At 41.4% G+C, this 17571-nt stretch overlaps 1 protein-coding gene across 7 annotated transcripts in view; it reads left to right on the top strand.

The window, feature by feature from the left end:
• The window catches only part of LOC140197848 (GRB10-interacting GYF protein 2-like), a 160104-nt gene that overhangs the window by 107780 nt on the left and 34753 nt on the right, over positions 1 to 17571 (top strand). For 6 of the 7 annotated variants that reach the window (XM_072258360.1, XM_072258362.1, XM_072258363.1 and 3 more), the window contains 7 exons: positions 1088 to 1195; positions 4630 to 4730; positions 5251 to 5339; positions 7428 to 7562; positions 8423 to 8566; positions 11446 to 11649; positions 13284 to 13370. In XM_072258360.1, coding sequence (XP_072114461.1) covers positions 1088 to 1195; positions 4630 to 4730; positions 5251 to 5339; positions 7428 to 7562; positions 8423 to 8566; positions 11446 to 11649; positions 13284 to 13370 — 868 coding nt within the window. The remainder of the gene's footprint in view (positions 1 to 1087; positions 1196 to 4629; positions 4731 to 5250; positions 5340 to 7427; positions 7563 to 8422; positions 8567 to 11445; positions 11650 to 13283; positions 13371 to 17571) is intronic. The other variant, XM_072258366.1, reaches the window with a different exon arrangement.

The following is a 17571-nucleotide window of genomic DNA, read 5'->3' as shown; positions in this document are numbered from 1 at the left end:
AACCAAAGACTAACACTGACAGAACCACATAATTATAAAGTTACAGCAGTGCAAAGCAATACCATAATTTGCTAAAGAACAGACCATGGGCACTGTTTTTAAAAAAAAAAGGAAGAAGTCTCAAAGTCCTGAGTTGATCGACTCTGGAGTCCCCGATAGCAGGCGGCAAAAGGGAGAAACTCTCTGCCATAAACCTCCAGGCACCGTCAACTTGCTGATGCCTTGGAAGCAGACGACCCCAGCCGACACGGAGTCCATCCGTCCGAAAACTCCGAGCTTCTGACCAGCCTCTTCGATACAGCCTCCCGAGCGCCATCCTCTGACGAGCGCCTTTGACCTCTCCCCAGCCGCTGAAACATGCAAAGCCGAGGATTTCGGGGCCTTCAGCTCTGGAGATTCCGGTACCACACAGTAGCAGCGTCAGCAAAGCAAGCATTTCAGAAGATTTCCAGATGTTCCGCTGTGCTCTCACGTCTGTCTCCATCAAATCAGAATTGTGCACGGTCCCCTACTTGACAGATAACAGATATCATTCACTGAAGGGCCGCGCGTGCTGCTGTCGCGCCACCATCTTCTCCCCCCTCCTGGGGGTTAGCCTCGGTCCAACCCAGATTAATAAAATAATTGCCTCAGAGTGGAGTGCTTCTGTGAATGTTTGAATTAGATAAATTTGTTAAAATAACAGATGTTGATAGACCATTGTGTTTTTATAAGAAAGGATGGATGATTATTTTGCTATTTGGTTCCTTTATTGTTTCATATTCCCTGCATTGGCCTTGTTTGGTGGCCGTCTTTATTTGGCTAAGCCTAAGAATATTTTCATGCTGCTTTTGGATGTTTGTCTCATCAACCATTCTCAGCAATTGCATCTTGTTCCAAGTAGTCATGTACCTTGAATTGAGATTAATTGTACTCTTTGGCGTTTGGGCTATTTTTTTTGATAGATTAAAGGGAATTTTACTCGTCAACCTAAAGTGATGTACTTGGCTATGTCGTTTTGGGTGATCCAGAAATGGTACCAAATTTCAAAGAGTGGAAGTATAAATGACAATTGAAGACAAAATTATAATTTCTCTTGTCTCTGTAGTCGGCAACAGCTCTTACAGTGTGCACTGCAGCAGAAGGCAAACATGACACCCCAACAGCAGCAGCAACTTGTGCTGTTCCTGCAGCAGATCCAGAACCTCAAATCCAGGTGATGATGTTAATTCCTTTAAACATAAGTACACTGAGAAACAAATACAGTGGAACTACTGTCTTTCAAAAGTTAGTGTTGTCAGCTGATAAAAGTTAGCCAGTAAAAGTTAGTGTTGTCAGCTGATTCCAGTAAAATCAATAGATATGTCAGGAATTTGAATTTAATCCAGAGTTCTTCAACACGTGTTACCCTTTATTCATAAACGCAAGTGGAGTGGTTGTATCTTAAAAACACTGCAAGTGCTTGTCAGCAGGTCAGACAGCATCTTTCAACAATGGAGTCAATGACCTTTCATCAGAATCCCACTACTGTCTGTGAAGAGTTTGTATATTCTTCCTGTGACTGCATGGGTTTTTTCCAGGTACTCTGGTTTCCTCCCACAGTCCGAAAATGTACTAGTTTATAGGTTAGTTGGTCATTGTAAATTATCCCGTGGTTAGGCTAGAGTTAAATCAGGTTGCTAGGCAAGACAGCAGGAAGGGCTGGAAGGACCTATTCCAACCAGTGCTTCAATTAAATATAAATAAACATTAAAAAAAAATTGTTCATATACTGCTTGACCAAATTATTTCCAGCTCTTTGTTTCTGTTTTCTGTACAATAATGTAGTTTAATTTACCACCTACTTTGTAATGGGCCAGGCATTTTTGACATTGTATTTTATTCCTCCTCCCTCCAGTCCCAATCCCACTGAAGGAGAGGTTGAGGGTATATGACCACATTCTGGCAGAGGCATCAGGCTCTTAAGCAAACAGAAAAATGGGACAAATGAATATTTTCTCCTAATTTTGTGAAACCCTATTCGTGGTGGAATTTGCATGTACAAAACCATGACCTCCCATTAGGATAATAGTACTCTGCTGTGGTTGGAATTGAAGTGTTATTAAAAGAGAGAAAAATGCTGTAACTGATTAGTAGGTTATGCAGCAAATATGGGGAAGGAAAAATGATCTTTCATGAGGAAGTTTGAAAGATGTTCTGGAAGGTCATCCACCTAAAATTCTCACAAACACAAGAAAATCTGCAGATACTGGAAATCCAAAGAAATACCCACAAAATGCGAAATACCCACAAAATGCTGGAGGAATTCAGCAGGCCAGGCAGTATCTATGGAAAAGAGTAAACAGTCAACATGTTGGGCTAAGACCCTTCAGGACTGGAAGGAAAGGGGAGAAGTTAGTCAGAAGGTTGGGGGGAACACACATCAAAGTTGCTGGTCCCGAGGGTCTCGGCCCGAAACGTCGACTGTACCTCTTCCTAGAGATGCTGCCTGGCCTGCTGCATTCACCAGCAACTTTGATGTGTGTTGCTTGAATTTCCAGCATCTGCAGAATTCCTCATGTAGAAGGTTGGTGGGGGCAGTGAAGCAATTACCGGCCACAGTGAGGCCACACTCAGGATGGAGGAGCAATACTGTATCTTTCATCTTGGTAGCCTCCAACCTTATGGTATGAACATCTATTTCGCTAACTTCAGGTAATTGCCCCCACCCTCAGCTTGTCTCCTTACCTGCCCATCATCTCCCTCTGGTGCCCCTGCCCCTTCCCTTTCTTCCATGGTGTCCTATCCTCTCCTGTCAGCTTCCCCCTCCTCCAGTCCTTTATCTCTCTCACTAATCAACTTCCCAGCTCTTTATTTCACCTCTCCCCCTCCCGTTTTCACCTACCACCTTGCACTTCTTCCTTCCCTCCCCTCTCCCCCCTTACCTTACTCTGACTTTACCCCTTCCTTTCCAGTCCTGATGAAGAGTCTCGACCCGAAATGACTCCCGTAGATGCTAACTGGCCTGCTGAATTCCTCCAGCATTTTGTGTGTGTGTGTGTTATCTAAAATTCTCATTTTATTTCTCATTCATAGGTTCTGCACAAAACATGCACCATCTGTAGATAGAAATAAAGTTCCAAGTTGATGACCTTTTTGAAAATCTTTCACAGAATTTTGCCTCTATATGTCTGCGTGTTCTTCAAGGCTACTACTTCTCAGAACTTAGAAAGTCAATGGTGATTTAGTCAAAGAAAAATTGAGTTAGAAACTCTCCGCTAGACGAGGCTAGGACTAGGATGTGGCCTACAATCAGTCTAGGGCTTCAGAAATTATGTGAGGAAACATTCTTTCAGAGAAGGTGATTGGAAATTTGGAACACTTTCAGAACTGGTATTTTATGTTAAGAGGTGTTTGTTGTTTTTGCTGCCTTGTCAACTAAGTAGTTCTAACATTTTTAACCAGCTTTCGAGTAATATGGGGAAATGGGTGTGTAGAATTGGATCACAGACCTTGAACTAAATATCCCACTTCTGTCCATGTCTGTCATGTCAATGTACAAAAGGAAATGAATGGATAGATACAGAAGTCTATTGACTTTTGGGACAACAAAAATCAGACTTTGATTATCCACCGCCTGTGCTGTTAGCCACAATTCCACAAATTTAAATAGCTTTTTCTTCAGATCCTATTGCGGTGTATTTCTTATATAAGGATTCATTCAAATATAGCAGTCATTGTTAACGTACATGATAAATGTTTCCTGAAGTTGAAACCAAGAATGAATGACCTTTTAAGTGTTGCTTTGATGTACTGCTAAGACCATCCATGGTCTCGGTATTTGAATTTAAAACATTTAATCCATCACATTTATGCTGGTCCACTTTTCCCTGTAACCAGTTCTTCCCATGTTTCCATAAACTCCCCACAGTTACTTTCACTCACCCTCACTAGGCATAGTTTATATCAACTTTTTAACCTATCAGCCTACATGTTGGAGGTAAGCAGGAGTGTCCAGAAGCCCACATAGTTACGGAGAAGATGTAAATTTTATGTGGATGGACATCCAGTTCACTGGAAATTTGAGGCCGTAGTTCTGCTGGAATGAAGCTGGCAACATCTTGTAGTTTACAAGAATTCCTGACAAAGGGCACAGGTGTAAAGGAGAAGTTGGGAAGTCATATTGTTAGTTGTCAACTATAGTTTCTGATAGAAAAATAATTTCCATTTGGTTAATGCTGTACCAGCAATGAGAGAGGGAATTTACATTAATATAAGCAAATTTTAACATTTTATCTATCTTGTTGTAAGATTTCTGCTGTTGGGCCTTGTGTGGGCAAGCCCAATAGAATTAATGGGAAGCTTGAATAGCTTCCCAGTAAAGTGGAAGCTCTTAGTCTCCCAAGCAGGTTGCTGATTTGAGCTGGCACCTGAGAGATGGCGAAATATGATCCCAGATTTCAGTTGATGATAAAAACCACTTAGCGCTTTCATTCACCATAAAGATCAGTTCAGATTATTTAGCTTTCAGTTCGGCTTTAGAACTGTTTGCAATAAACATATTTCTTGTTACTGTTTGGTACCGTGTTTTATATAGTGACTTCCCTCCCACCCTTACACAAAAAGTAGAAATCACTGAAGATCTTTCCCCCACAACTTTTGTCCCCTCAGGTGTGCAGAACAAAATTTGATTCCTCCTATCAACAGATCTGTGTCAGTTCCCGAAACTGGGTCCCTCTGGGACCTTCCAACCTCTGCTTCACAGCCCTCAGGTGAGGACCCACTTTTAATGCTTAGTGGTTCAGGTAGCAATTGCTCCAGATTGCTGTGGCCTAAACTGAAGAGAAGCAATGTAATAAGTGATGTTGTAGACTGGTTTGGATGAGTATATGTATATTGGATAGTGATGTTGTGCAGTGATGTTTTGTAAAGTTCATTCTCTCCTTCTGAAGCTTTCTCTTGCTATCCTTGTTGTCTGACAGACAGTTTTCATGCATTGACAGCCCCTCCATGAAAGGGCTTACTGCATTTGTCTTTTATTTCCATTTTCAATAATCCAAAACATTTTTGCGTTACTGTATCTGTTAGAGGTTGCTTCCTAGAGCAGTCAGTTACAACTGCAATTTGATCTATAAATCCTACTGTGTTCACAACAGTGGCTGTTTCAGGATGCATGCCAGTGATGGTTCAAGAGAAAAGCTTTGCTACTGCATGAATCACCGTAATAGTTCATTTAATGTGTGCTCTTTAGCTGATGATTTTCTCTAAAACGTGTGCCTTTTCTGTTTGTAGGCTGTGAAGCAGGTAGTTTGTGGGATTCAGCATCTCAGGGTCCACTACTGGAACAAATTCAAAAGCTGGAGCGAGAGAAGGCTACAAAAGTAAGACCATTTTATTTTATTGATAATTTTATGATACTGTTCACCAACTTTTCATAGTGCTTCACAGTAGGAGTTGCATGAATTTCTACTAATGGTAGGTTTTCCCAGTGGGATTCCTGGACTGTCATTTCCCCAGGGACTTACAAGCATTCCTATTTCATGGACGATGGTCCATCACGTCCTCAAGTTCCTCAGGCTCAAGTCCCTATTACTTATGGGTTATTTAATAAATCGGATGCTGTCATCTCAAAAGGTTGAGTGTTCCAGATCTTGATGAGATCTAGTGTGAAAACAATGCTGCTGTGTTCAGATATTTCAGTGATTTTAAACCTGTATCCTCTGGTTGTTGAACATTTGAATGAAAAAGCAGTATGACTAGGGCATGCTGGGTAATGAATAGCTAACTGTGTGGTGGCCACTTAAGAGAGCAACAGCTACACTGGTCAACATTGGAGACTGGGGTAGGACATGGGATCTTGTTGGCTGTGATGGTTAATTGCTACCTTAACAGTTGAACTAAATCCGTATTAATATATTTATCACTTTTACAAAAAAAAATTGTCAGTAAAATTTTAATTTTATTAACTTACATCAGGTGAATGTGTACCAGAAATCAGTTGCTTCAATTTGAAGTGCAGGTAAGGGAAGGACATCCAAGTACATTGATTAATTATCCAACTTACAGGCTCAAAGACATCTCTTCTTGCCCCCAGCATCCCCTGCCTCCTTTCTGATATCATATTTCTAATGACAGGTAAAGGCAATTGGGCCTGTTGGGGTATATTCAGGAATTATGCATTATAGTAAATATTAATCTCAACAGCAATCAGTCTTCACATCTAATTGTAGATTGAGTTCAAAATGCAGCTCAGAACAGTGGTGTTCTTGGAGCTCCAGACTGGGTTTGATTGAAAAGCAAGAAATATCATTGACCTGAGACATCTGTATCTGCGTGAATTCAGCCCAGAAATAAAGATGATTAGCATTCATTTTGGGCATCTGGCATGTTAGTGTGAAGATCTAGGTGTTTGAAAATTATGTAATTCAAAGGAAGCATTGTCGATACATTCTAACTATAGAATTGTCCTGTTACCTTTTGATCTTTAGCATATAAAAATGTCCTGTAAAATAAAGACTTCTATATCATCAGCTTCAGTGTCTCCCAGTGACCAATCACAATCACAACAAGGCCTAGCAGGTCTCAGAACAATTCCATTAGTCCTATTCCCTCAGTTGTTTCCCTGTAACTTATTTTTTCCTCACACGACCATCAACTCTACCCTGATTCTTCAACCTTCCTCTCGTTCTCCAAGGGAAATTTACAGTAGACAATTGATCTAGCAGCACATCATTGAGCTTGGGCAGTTAGGGGAGAGGGGGAAACAGCACTTGGGGGAAACCTGCACAGTCACAAGGAGGACATGTCAACTCCACTCAGACAACTCCTGAGGTTAGGATTAAACCTGAGGTTGGAGCTGTGAAGCAGCATTGCTGAACTGTCATGCATATACTTAATCACTGCATTTTACAGCAGACTGTTTTATCTCTGGCTCCCATTCTTTCTAAGGCGGGCATCATTCAGTGACGCGTCAAAGATCATTGATGCTCTGGCTGTACTAGAATTGTGCTCTTGTCTTCACTTTGCCAAAGTGTAGGACTTTTAGTTGTAGTCCCATGTTGTGTAAAATAGACCACAGAGAGCAAAAGTACCTTTCTTATCCCACTTTTTTTTTTGAGGTATGTGCAGTTTTCAGAGGTAGAAACATAAACATAAGTGATTCTGCTGATTCTAGAAATCCAAATCAATACACACAAAATGTTTGTTCAGTCCTGGTGAAGGGTCTCTGCCTGGAATGTCAACTATTTATTTCCCTCCACAGATGTTACCCAATCCATTGAGTTCCTCCAACATTTATGAGAGGTAAAACATGCAAGTTTGATGTCAAATCTGAAAGGTGCTTTAGATCTGGGTGGCCTCCATTGCTGTGTTTTTATATCCTTGTGAGATGACTGGCTGTGGGCTCTGGGAATGGTGTAATAAACTAAGATGCTCCTCAGGCAGTCTCAGTTAATTTGTTGTTCGCTCAGCTGAAGCAGGAGCGAAGAGACGTGGAGCTAAGGAACAAAAGGGAAGAGGATGACAGAAAGCGACAGGATGAAATCCGATGGCAAGAGGAAGAACGCAAACGTAGGGATGAAGATGAGCTGACAAGGAGGAAACAGGTAAAATATCAGTGTAGTTCATCATTGTCTACTCTGACCCTGTGTTCTTCACCCAGATTTCTTTTCATCAGTTAATTAGATTCCATCTTACATGGTCGCAAATTCTAATGGTGATTGGAAATATTATTGAAAGAAAAACATACCCTGGGGATTAAAAAGATGTAAGACCTTTTAGTTGGACTTTGGTGTTCTGCCTATATGACTGCAGTCTTTGAGCTGATTCCAGTCTTGCAATGATGCTCAAGGATTGAAGTCCCAAAATACTCGGGAGGCAAAATGCCACAGGATTTCTAAAATGCAGCATGTCCTCACGGAACAAGCCAAAATAATATCAATGGGCTATTTGATAAAGTTGAGCAGTCTGGTCCCAGGATGCTGGTAAAAGACTGGCAGTAAAATTGCAAATCTGGTTGATGTGTAATTTGGAGAGGAGCTTTCTGGTAGTGCTCCCACTGCATTTGTAGAGACGGTCTGGCAGTGCTCATTGGACGGCTGTACATGGCTTAAGCAATACTGAAGAGAACTTGTCAGGTTTCTGTGATGCATCGTGTAAGTGGCATCACATAGTAAGCTACTTTTCCCCACCAGAAATTCGAGTCAGTACATCTTATTTCATTTGTGGTCAGTATTGTTGCTGGATTTATGGTTTATTTAAGTATTTCACCACAGTCTAACCTCACTCCCCAAGTTTCCTTGTGAATCTGTCACTTTATTGATTGGCTTTGTTTGTACCAAGGCTTTACTACACAGCATGTAAATTATAGTAACAGTTATATGCTTGTTGTTTGATTTCTGATCTGAAGGTCAAGCTTCCATACTGTGTTCTCCAGCTTGAAATAACATGCTCTGTTTTCTTCCAGGAAGAGGTGGTCCGATTTCAAAGGGAACAGCAAGAGGAAGCTGCCCGGCGCCAAAGAGAGGAAGAGGATCGAAGACAAGAGGAGGCCCTGAGGAGACGCGATGAGGAGGAAAGGCGGCAGATGGAGGACATCCTCCGAAAACAGGTAACTTAGATCATTCAGATCTGACCATTTACTCTGTGGCTCTTAGTTTGTAAAATAATTTATATATTTACTTTTACAAGGAAGTTTGTAACTGTTCTCATTGTATAATAATTCTGAGCAGTTTTTGATGCAATGTTGTGTGTCTGTTTCTCTAGAGCACGGGTTCTCAATCTTTTTATGCTGTGCACCCTACCATACCGAGGGGTTCCGTGGACCCCAGGTTGGGGCCCCTGCTCTGGAGCTTCCCCTATTTTCACACTGTCTCCAGTTTCCCATCCTCTGCATTTCCACGCAGTTTATTGAGGTGAATTAATGGTATAATTGTACCACTATTTCATACTGTTTTTAAGACTACACTAGCTATAATATCAAATGCACAATTGAATTTTGTAAACCTTGGATCTTTTGCCAATAATATTGGATCTGTGACTCCTGTTGGGTTGACTTACAAACTGGAGGAAATGGTGGTGGTATAATGGTTAAATTACTGAACAAGCAATCCAAAAGCTTGGACTAACTTTCCTGTCTGTAAACCATAAAGTAACGTATCATCACTCTTTTCTGTGGTCAAACCAATTTTGGATTTGGTTTGCCAACTTTAAAGAATTCCATGGCCCTAACCTTTAGAATCAGTCTCCCATGTGGTTCTAACCTACTGCCCTGCCCTGAATACATGTAGCTATCTCTTCAAAGAATTAAATCAAGTTGGTCAAAGAGAATCTGCCTTTGACAAGGCCAGTTTGGCTGTTTGATATTAGTCCTTGCAAGATTAAAGTGATCAATATGCTATAAACTCTTTCCAGTATCTTCCTACTACTAATGCTAGACTAACAGGTTTCCCTTTCAAAATGTGAGCCATATTTACCATCCTGCAGTCATCTGCTACCTTACTGTGTCCAGTTAAGATTTTAAAATTTCTGCCAAAACCCCAACAATTTCGTTCCTTGCATCCTGGGACATGTCCAATGTAGTCTTGGGGATTTATCCACTTTTAAGCATACCAAGTCACCGAGAATCTCCTTTATTTATGGAAACCTGCATTAGATTTTCCACTGAATTTTCGATTACTAAGTCTGTTTTCTTTGTGAATACTGACTTGGAGATGGGCACTTGTCCTAAATGAATACACCAACCAGAAAGCCTTGAGGTTTACCTTAATTTAGCCTGCTGTTTTTTTCCTGTACCTCCCATAGCCTTTGTAATTTCCCTTTTTTATGTGTAATAAGCCTTCCTCACCGTTACTTCCACTTACCTGTCATAACCCTCCCTTTATCTCAATGTCCCTTGATGTTCAGTGTTCCCTATTCTTATTATTTATTGTTTACTCTTATAGAAATGTGATGTCCATGAACTCTTACTGTTTCTCATTTAAATACTTCCAACTGTGTGCAACTAGATTCTCCTAATCTATGTTTGCCAGGTCCTTGCCTATAGTAATAACATTGCCTTTCCCTAATTTAAGACCTTTCATTATTGGCCCATCCCTATCGTCTTCCATAACTAGTTAAAGTGGTTACTGGCTTCAAAATGTTCCCCCCCCGCAAACACTACCTCCACTTATCCACCCAAAATTCCCTACGATAAGACCCAGTGATGCTCATTCAATTGTTTGTGTATTTATATAAGATCAAAAAGTTTTTCTTTATGTGCCTCAATGTTTGTTCCCCCTGAGCTGTAACACTATTGTATCCCCAGTTAATATTTGGGAAATTGAACCCCAGCAGTTCAGTAACCTTATTGTTTTTTTCATCTCTCTGGTATCTGCCTACACATCTTTTGTTGACTGTTGGGAAGTTTGTAATCCACCCACAACAGTGACAACACCCACTTAGTTTCTTGTCTTTACCACCATAGCACTGATTGCAGAGCCTTCTAACGTGAGGTTATGTAAGATTTGATTCACTATTCTTCCCCACCCCCACCCACTTCTCAGCAGAAAATATCTACCCTGGGATATTGAGTTGCTAGTCCTGCCCATCCTTTAATTATGTATCAGTGTTTGCAATGATATCTTGGACCCCTGTGTTCACCTACTAGTTGTTATAGGCATTGCATTAAAATAGATTTGATTGAGAATTTGGAACTGAAACCATTGGGTTTGATTTGAGGCAAATGATGCATTTCACCGTATGTTTTGAGGTACATGTGACAACTAAAACTAACATTTAATCTTTAAATCTGTAACTTCCAGCTAAGTAGTTTGACTGGTCTACATCATGGATTGGCTAAATTTTTACAGAGAAAAGACTGATGCTGTAACTAGAGCAAAAAGAAAAAAGCTAGAGGAACTCGAGTTCAGACAATGTCTGTCAGCTCGGGGGGTCAGGCGCTGTTAAGAACTATTATTTCAGTTTAGAGGGAAGATATCTTAGGTTTCTCAATCTTTACTATATGGGTAGAGATTAGATTTTTTTTGTGAAAGTAAGTACTTCTATACTTGTACTGCTGTATTGTGTTTTATGCTCATATTCCACATTTTCAGCATGATGTGAGATGTTGGAATAGTTTCCCAAACCTCATTAATTGCTGCTACTCATCTCAAAATGATGAATGACTTGGTGCTGTTTGAGTTTCCATCTGCTCCTGAAAAGGGTTGTTGATGTGAAGATGAGAGTTTATTTCACAGAGGGGATTGTACACCATACAAGCAAAATCGTAGGGTAAACATTTGCTTCAGGTATTGAACCCCTTTTAGTTCCTCCCGACCTGCTGAAAAATTACAACTTGCAGCAGAAAAACTGCCAGTTCAGTCCAGTTGAATTGTGCTATTTTTCATGCTTGTCGTAAGCAGTTTCATACCTAAATGCTGTTGACCTGCGCATGTGTGTGTATTCTCCTTGACAACATCCAAACCGCTCACCTCCCTGATGTCCTTGCAGGAGAAGGATCGGCGATGGATGGAGGAAGAGGAAAGCAGGCGCCAGCTGGAGGAAGAGGCCAGGCGCAGGCTTGCTGAGGAGGAGGAGCGGAAGCGCAAAGAGATGGACCTGCAGCTTCAGCGGCAGCAGGAAATGCTGAGGCACAGGCAGCAGCAGCAGGAGGCACTGAGGCGCTTGCAGCAGCAACAGTTGGCACATATAAAGGTAGCGTTGATGTGTTTTCATCTAGGTTGTTCTAGAGTAATTTCTATAGCTGGTGATTTAGCTTGTTTGGTGGATGCAAGTTTGATTGCAACAATAAAGCGTACGGATGGGAGGAATTGGTCAGGTATGGGTCGATGGGACTCGCAGTTCAGTACAGACTGGATGGATGGCCTGTTTCTGTGCTGAACTTTCTAAGTTTATTAGATTTCCAATTGAGTTTAAGTACAGCATCATAGATTCCTAGGCTGGTGTCCAGACTGTTGGTTTGATTCCAGTCTACAACAGCTTGTAGATTTGTTCTGTTATTAAATTAAAAATGCCGCATCAGTAATAACCCACCTAGGTTACTGGCATCCTTTACGGGAAGGATGTTTGGTCTGAGTTGTGCAACATTCCATTTCGGGAGCACTGAAAGAAGAACAAGCAAATGAAGCCCACATCCCATGAATTAATAAAAAATTGAATTTGACTAGTCCCACCCTAATGGAGATGAACCTCCACCTTTATGCGTGTTCCTTGGCAGAGGTGCTGTTAAAAATATATTGCTGAACCTCCATTTGTAGGTTTGCTTTCAGAGTTGATGTGGGGCTTTCTCTACAGGCCTGTGGGTGTCCCAGTTAACTTAGAACAAAAGAAAGTCTTGCTGTTCAAAGTCTTTTTGTGATTCTTTCTTCCTCCCAATCTCCCCCACCTCTTCCAGCTGGCTGCCCTCTTTCCTGGTAACCGTCTTTACAGTTGTGAGAACCCTTGGTCATGACTGTTAGAGGTGACTGGTGATGTTTGCTGGATACCTTCTTTTGAACCTCCTTGTGTTGTTTGACGTTAAGGCAACAGCATAGTACCTGAAACTATTAAAAAACTATCACAAGAGATATGCTGTGCAAAAACAGGCCCTTTGGTTAATCAAGTCTGAATTGACCATCAAATCACCCATTTAGATTAATCTCAACATTTTTCTCTCTACTTTATCACCAAGCTCCTCCCTGGAGTCTGGATTGAACTCGTTTTCTTGGTACTCTTAAGGTTGTTGCTATACTGGCTGTGCCACCACACCACTGATCTAGACCTTGAATCAGACTCCGGTGGTTTGAAATCCCTAGCTTGTCACTGTTTCCTCCTCTTCGTCTTTTGCACACAGTGCAGGTGTTCTAAATTGTCTAATTGTTGGGCTCGGTATTGTACCTCCACCTTTCTGATACTTATTGCAATAGTGCCCATCAGAAATGCTAACCTGTCCAGTGTATCATTTCGGTGGTCTGCAGATTTAAGTGAGGTGATGATATGAAGCAGCACTAGGGGCAATTCTCTGACTAAGCCCCATAGGATAGTGACATATCAAAAACTGCAATCTGTGGTAGATGCTTGGCTGTGGTTGAATGTGGAAGACCTCTTCCTCCTGGTTAAAAATGAGGGAGAATAAGATTGGGGGTATCAATAAGGTTGGGGGTTCGTGTTAAATCCAGAAAGAAATTGGGCGAAATTTCTTTGAGAGTTTTTAATGACGACAGAGGAATATGGTGGGGGTGGAAAGGAAAGTAGGAGAAAAAGCTATTAATGCCAACATAGAATGGTTGAAATGAATGGCTGTGGTTCTTGGAAGTTGCAGAGCATAACTGAATTGTTTTTCTCATTAGATCCCTTCTTCCACTACATGGGGGCAGCAATCCAACTCGGTACCACCTCTTCAGAAGCTGGAGGAGGAGCGGCAACGCAGGGAGGAGGTAAGTTCGACTTTGGGTTTGTTAAACAAGAACGATATTTTCTTGTTGGTGTAAGATTGAAAGAGTATTGAGAAAATTTACAAGGATATTGCTGGGACTTGAGGACCAGAGTTATAAGGAAAGGTTAAATGGGTTAAGACTTTATTCCTTGGAATGGAGAAGATTGAAGGGGGATTTGATAGAGGAGTACAAAGTTATGAGGGGTATAGATGGGTTAAATGCAAGCAGGTTCTTCCACTGAGGTTGGGTGGGGCTACAGCCAGAGGCATGGGTTAAGGGTGAAAGGTGTATAAGGGGAACATGATGGGAAACTTCTTCACTCAGAGGGTTGTGAGTGTGGAACAAGCTGCCAGCGTAAGTGGTGTACATGAGCTCGATTTCAGCCTTTGGAAAACTTGGATAGATACATAAGCGATAGTGTTAAGGAGGGCTACAGTCCTGGTGCAGGTTGATGGGAGTGTGGGCAGTTTAAATGGTTTGGCATGGGCTAGATTGGCTGAATGGCCTGTTTCTATACTGTACTTTTCTAAGACTCTATGTACCATTCCATCTTGAAAATCTGTCTGTGACACTGCCTCTTATGAACTGAGAATTGTATGGCATCAGTTCCTGTCAATCCTTAACATATCTGGTCCATGCATTTCATGTTGCATGTTGCAATGTGAATAGTGTGATTAATTTTAATACCACTCAATTCTGTCCTGGCATAGATTATGTAAATAACAGTGCAGGATGAATATCCAGAGGAGACTTCTGTGTTGTGCCAAGTGGAGTGCTGTTAATCTTAATAAGGACCACTGTACCTTCTGATGGATTCCTTGTTTGTAATTGTTTATAAAATCCTGAATTTCAGCCTTCAAGAATGTTGTTTAATTTCCGTGTCTTGGAAGTGATGTTCTTTGGTCGCTGGCTGCTTGACCATGGTTTTTGGTCGGGCACCGGACACTCGGAGCAAGTCGGCGGAGGGGCGGTCGGCCTGGGGTCAGGGTCGAGTGGTCGGTGACTTGGGCCGGCTCCCCCACCGGACTTAGTCTGGTGAGGAGGGTGTGAGGACACCCAGCAGGACTGGAAAAAAAAACAAGATCTGACAAAGGGCAGATGAGCTCCTTGTGAGCCAATGGCCATCTTCCGTGGAAGAGATTAAAGCCTCATCACGTATCTACGAATTGTATGCTATGCACCTAGTTAGGAGAGATATGATGAACTTGGGCGCTGCACTGTGTGCCTGGACCTGCCCAAGGCCTCTGCCTAAGGAAGGGCTGAGCTCGAAGAAGCGGCCACGGCTGGAGGCCGACATGGCCTCCGGCTCAAGTTCGTTGGGGGGGGGGGGGGGTGGCACCAAGGCGGCCAGCGAGAACAAACTGGAGGGGAGGCTGTACTTGGTGCTGTCGCAAGATCGAAGAAGATGGAGGTGCGTAGCCGCCAACCCTGGATTCGGGATGGTACCCACTGACTGAGGGTACTTCAGATATTGTGAAGCTTGGCACTGTGGCTCTTTGAATTATTCCATTTTGCTCACCTAGCTCCATCCTTTTCTTAAATATTCTGACTCAGCACAATGTGACAGGAGTCCTCGTGTCCCTTGCCTAAATCACAAGCACAAAGGAAGTCTGGGCTCATTATATTTATTGAATTTCCTGTACTGAACTATGAAACTCTACTGTAGAATTAAAACAAATGGAAGTTGGTCACTTCATCTCTTTCTAATCCACCATTCTGTTAGACTTTGATTGTTGAAAAGCAATCTAACCCTTCTGTATTTGGTATATTATGAGAAATCTGGACTGGAAGAAGTAGTGTCATTTCCAGGCCTGACCTACACATTATTGCCGTTCACTACTGTAGTACAGTGTCATATTCCCATCATCTAATCACACAGTGCAATTCCTATGATTTAAGCTTGGCATTCTATGGGGTAAGGTTCAGAATCCGCCTTTTCAAATGATCTTGACCAAATTTCTCTAGGCCACAGCCTAACCAAGATATTCCTGCCCTACTGTATGTACCTCCAGGCAGAGAGTTGGGTTTTACAGAAGCTATGGTGACATCCTAACTTTCTCCTTTATTAATCACAGCATTTGAGATTAAAAATAGGTGATTGACCATGATTATTAGTCTATAACAAAAGTGGGAGAAGCAAACTAAATGAAAATTAAGTATAGACAATAATAGTGTGGGGTATCTGAAAGGTAGATTTATAGCAGCACCAGAAGTAGCCAGTGTGTCTGTTGTGTGAGAAAGTTTTTTCAAATGAGGCAAAGAATCCATTCATGCTTCTTGAACATTTGAAGAAAATGCACTTCCGATATAGCAAACAAGAGCTTGGCTTGTTTTCATTCACTTCATAAAAGCTTTTGAAAATGTAAAGCACTTCAAAACAAGTTTGCCAGTATTTCAGAACTAAGCAGTGATAGTTTGCATGCTTCGTACAACATCTCATTGCTAAATCTGGAAACCCCGTACAACTGGAGATGAGCTGATTCTGCCAGGAGTAAGGGAGGTTCTGAGTACAGTTTTGCATAAGTCACTAGACTAAATAATTAAAGAGATTCTGCTCAGTAACAATTGTGTTTAAAGATGAATAAATGAAATGTCTGAGAATATGGAAGACACATTGTGCAACATAATTAGGACAACAGAATTTGCTGTGCTCTGCAGCTGGGTGTGTTAACTTTGCCAGGCAACAAATCTTTGCTTCTTGGTTATATTCGCTTCACAAAAGATGAAAGCATGGTTCGAGTTATTTGCAAGGAGACTAGAAACAGATACAAAGGGGAGTCAATATTGCAGATTGCTGAGCAATTTTTTCAAAGAAGGACATTCTATTTAAGTGTAATGTTGGTTGTTGTGACATTCTCCAATCTCCAAGTCTCTGAGTTGGAAGAGAAAGCAAGAATCCCAAGTTTCCTGTGCCCACTTGAGTGAGCTGTGTAAAAACACATCAGAGAGATTTCAGGATTTTCTCTTAACCCAAGTTCTAGATTGGGTAAAAATCCATTCCTGAACACTTGCTGGTGAGGAATTAACAAGAAGGATGGGGGCGGAGATTTGATCTCACTACAAAATAACTTTGAACTGAAGCTGAAGTTCAGAAAAATCATATCAAGACTTTTAGTTGTAGAGTGAAATCTTTGGTCACTATCCTACACTGGAAAAAGCTCGAGGTACTCTTCTTTGCCTTTCTAACATCATACTTAGTGGAGCATGGTTTCAGTGCATTCGTCCAATATCTTTCAAAGCAACGAAACAGATTGCAAATTAATTACTCAACACGGGCATCTGAGACTCCTTCTGAATGACATTTAGCCTGATGTTGAGAAGCTGATAACCACTGCACCAAACACATCCATCTTATTGAAAAGTGAAAAAGCAATCAAGTCATGAATAATTGGACTGTTAATGTATGCTTTAAAATTGTTGATTAAAAAATTGTTTTACTAAAATGATTTTATTTGTAGTTTTAAATAGATTGAATAATTTTTGCAATTATCTAAATTTTTTTCACTTTGCATCGTAAATCAAAATTCAAGATTTAAAGTATGTTTATTATCAAAGAATGTATAAATTATAAGATCTTGGGATTTGTCTGCTTACAGGCAACCACAAAACAAGAAACCAGAAAGAACCCAATTTTAAAAATCAAAGGCCAACACCCAATGCACAGAGAAAGAGGGGAAAAATACAGGTTATGCAAGCAATAGAAGCAAACACAGCATTCTGAACCAAATTGAGTCTTGGGTGCAAATCTCCAGAGTAGGCCCAAACCTTATTAGTGGGCAAATCGCCACAAAGCACAGCAGCCTCAAGGTCATGGAGAGGGGAGTGAACAACGCGAGAGAAATTAGCCAGAACCTCACCTCCAGTCCCGTCACTCTGCCCTTCCAGTCTATCTGGGCTGGAGTTTAAATTGTTAAAACAGTGGATCGTGCCTTGCATTAGGACCCAGGCCTTGCCGTAATGAACCATTACCAGCGTAGCATACACCACCCAGCAATTCACTCTGGACCTAAACTTCGTCACCCTGCCTGAAGCCATTTTCGACCTCTCCAAATCTGCTCAGCGCTTAGAGTGATCTAGGCCCAGGTTAATTGGATGGCTATTGAAACTCCTCTGCCTCAACGGCCCCTCTCTTCTATAAAATACTTTAGTTTTTAATGTAATGACGGGAAAGAGAGAGGAGGTCACTGAGTATGTGGTCTGG

Source organism: Mobula birostris, chromosome 5 (assembly GCF_030028105.1).
Source record: "Mobula birostris isolate sMobBir1 chromosome 5, sMobBir1.hap1, whole genome shotgun sequence".
Lineage (NCBI taxonomy): Eukaryota > Metazoa > Chordata > Chondrichthyes > Myliobatiformes > Myliobatidae > Mobula > Mobula birostris.
This window is presented reverse-complemented; position numbering and strand designations above follow the sequence as displayed.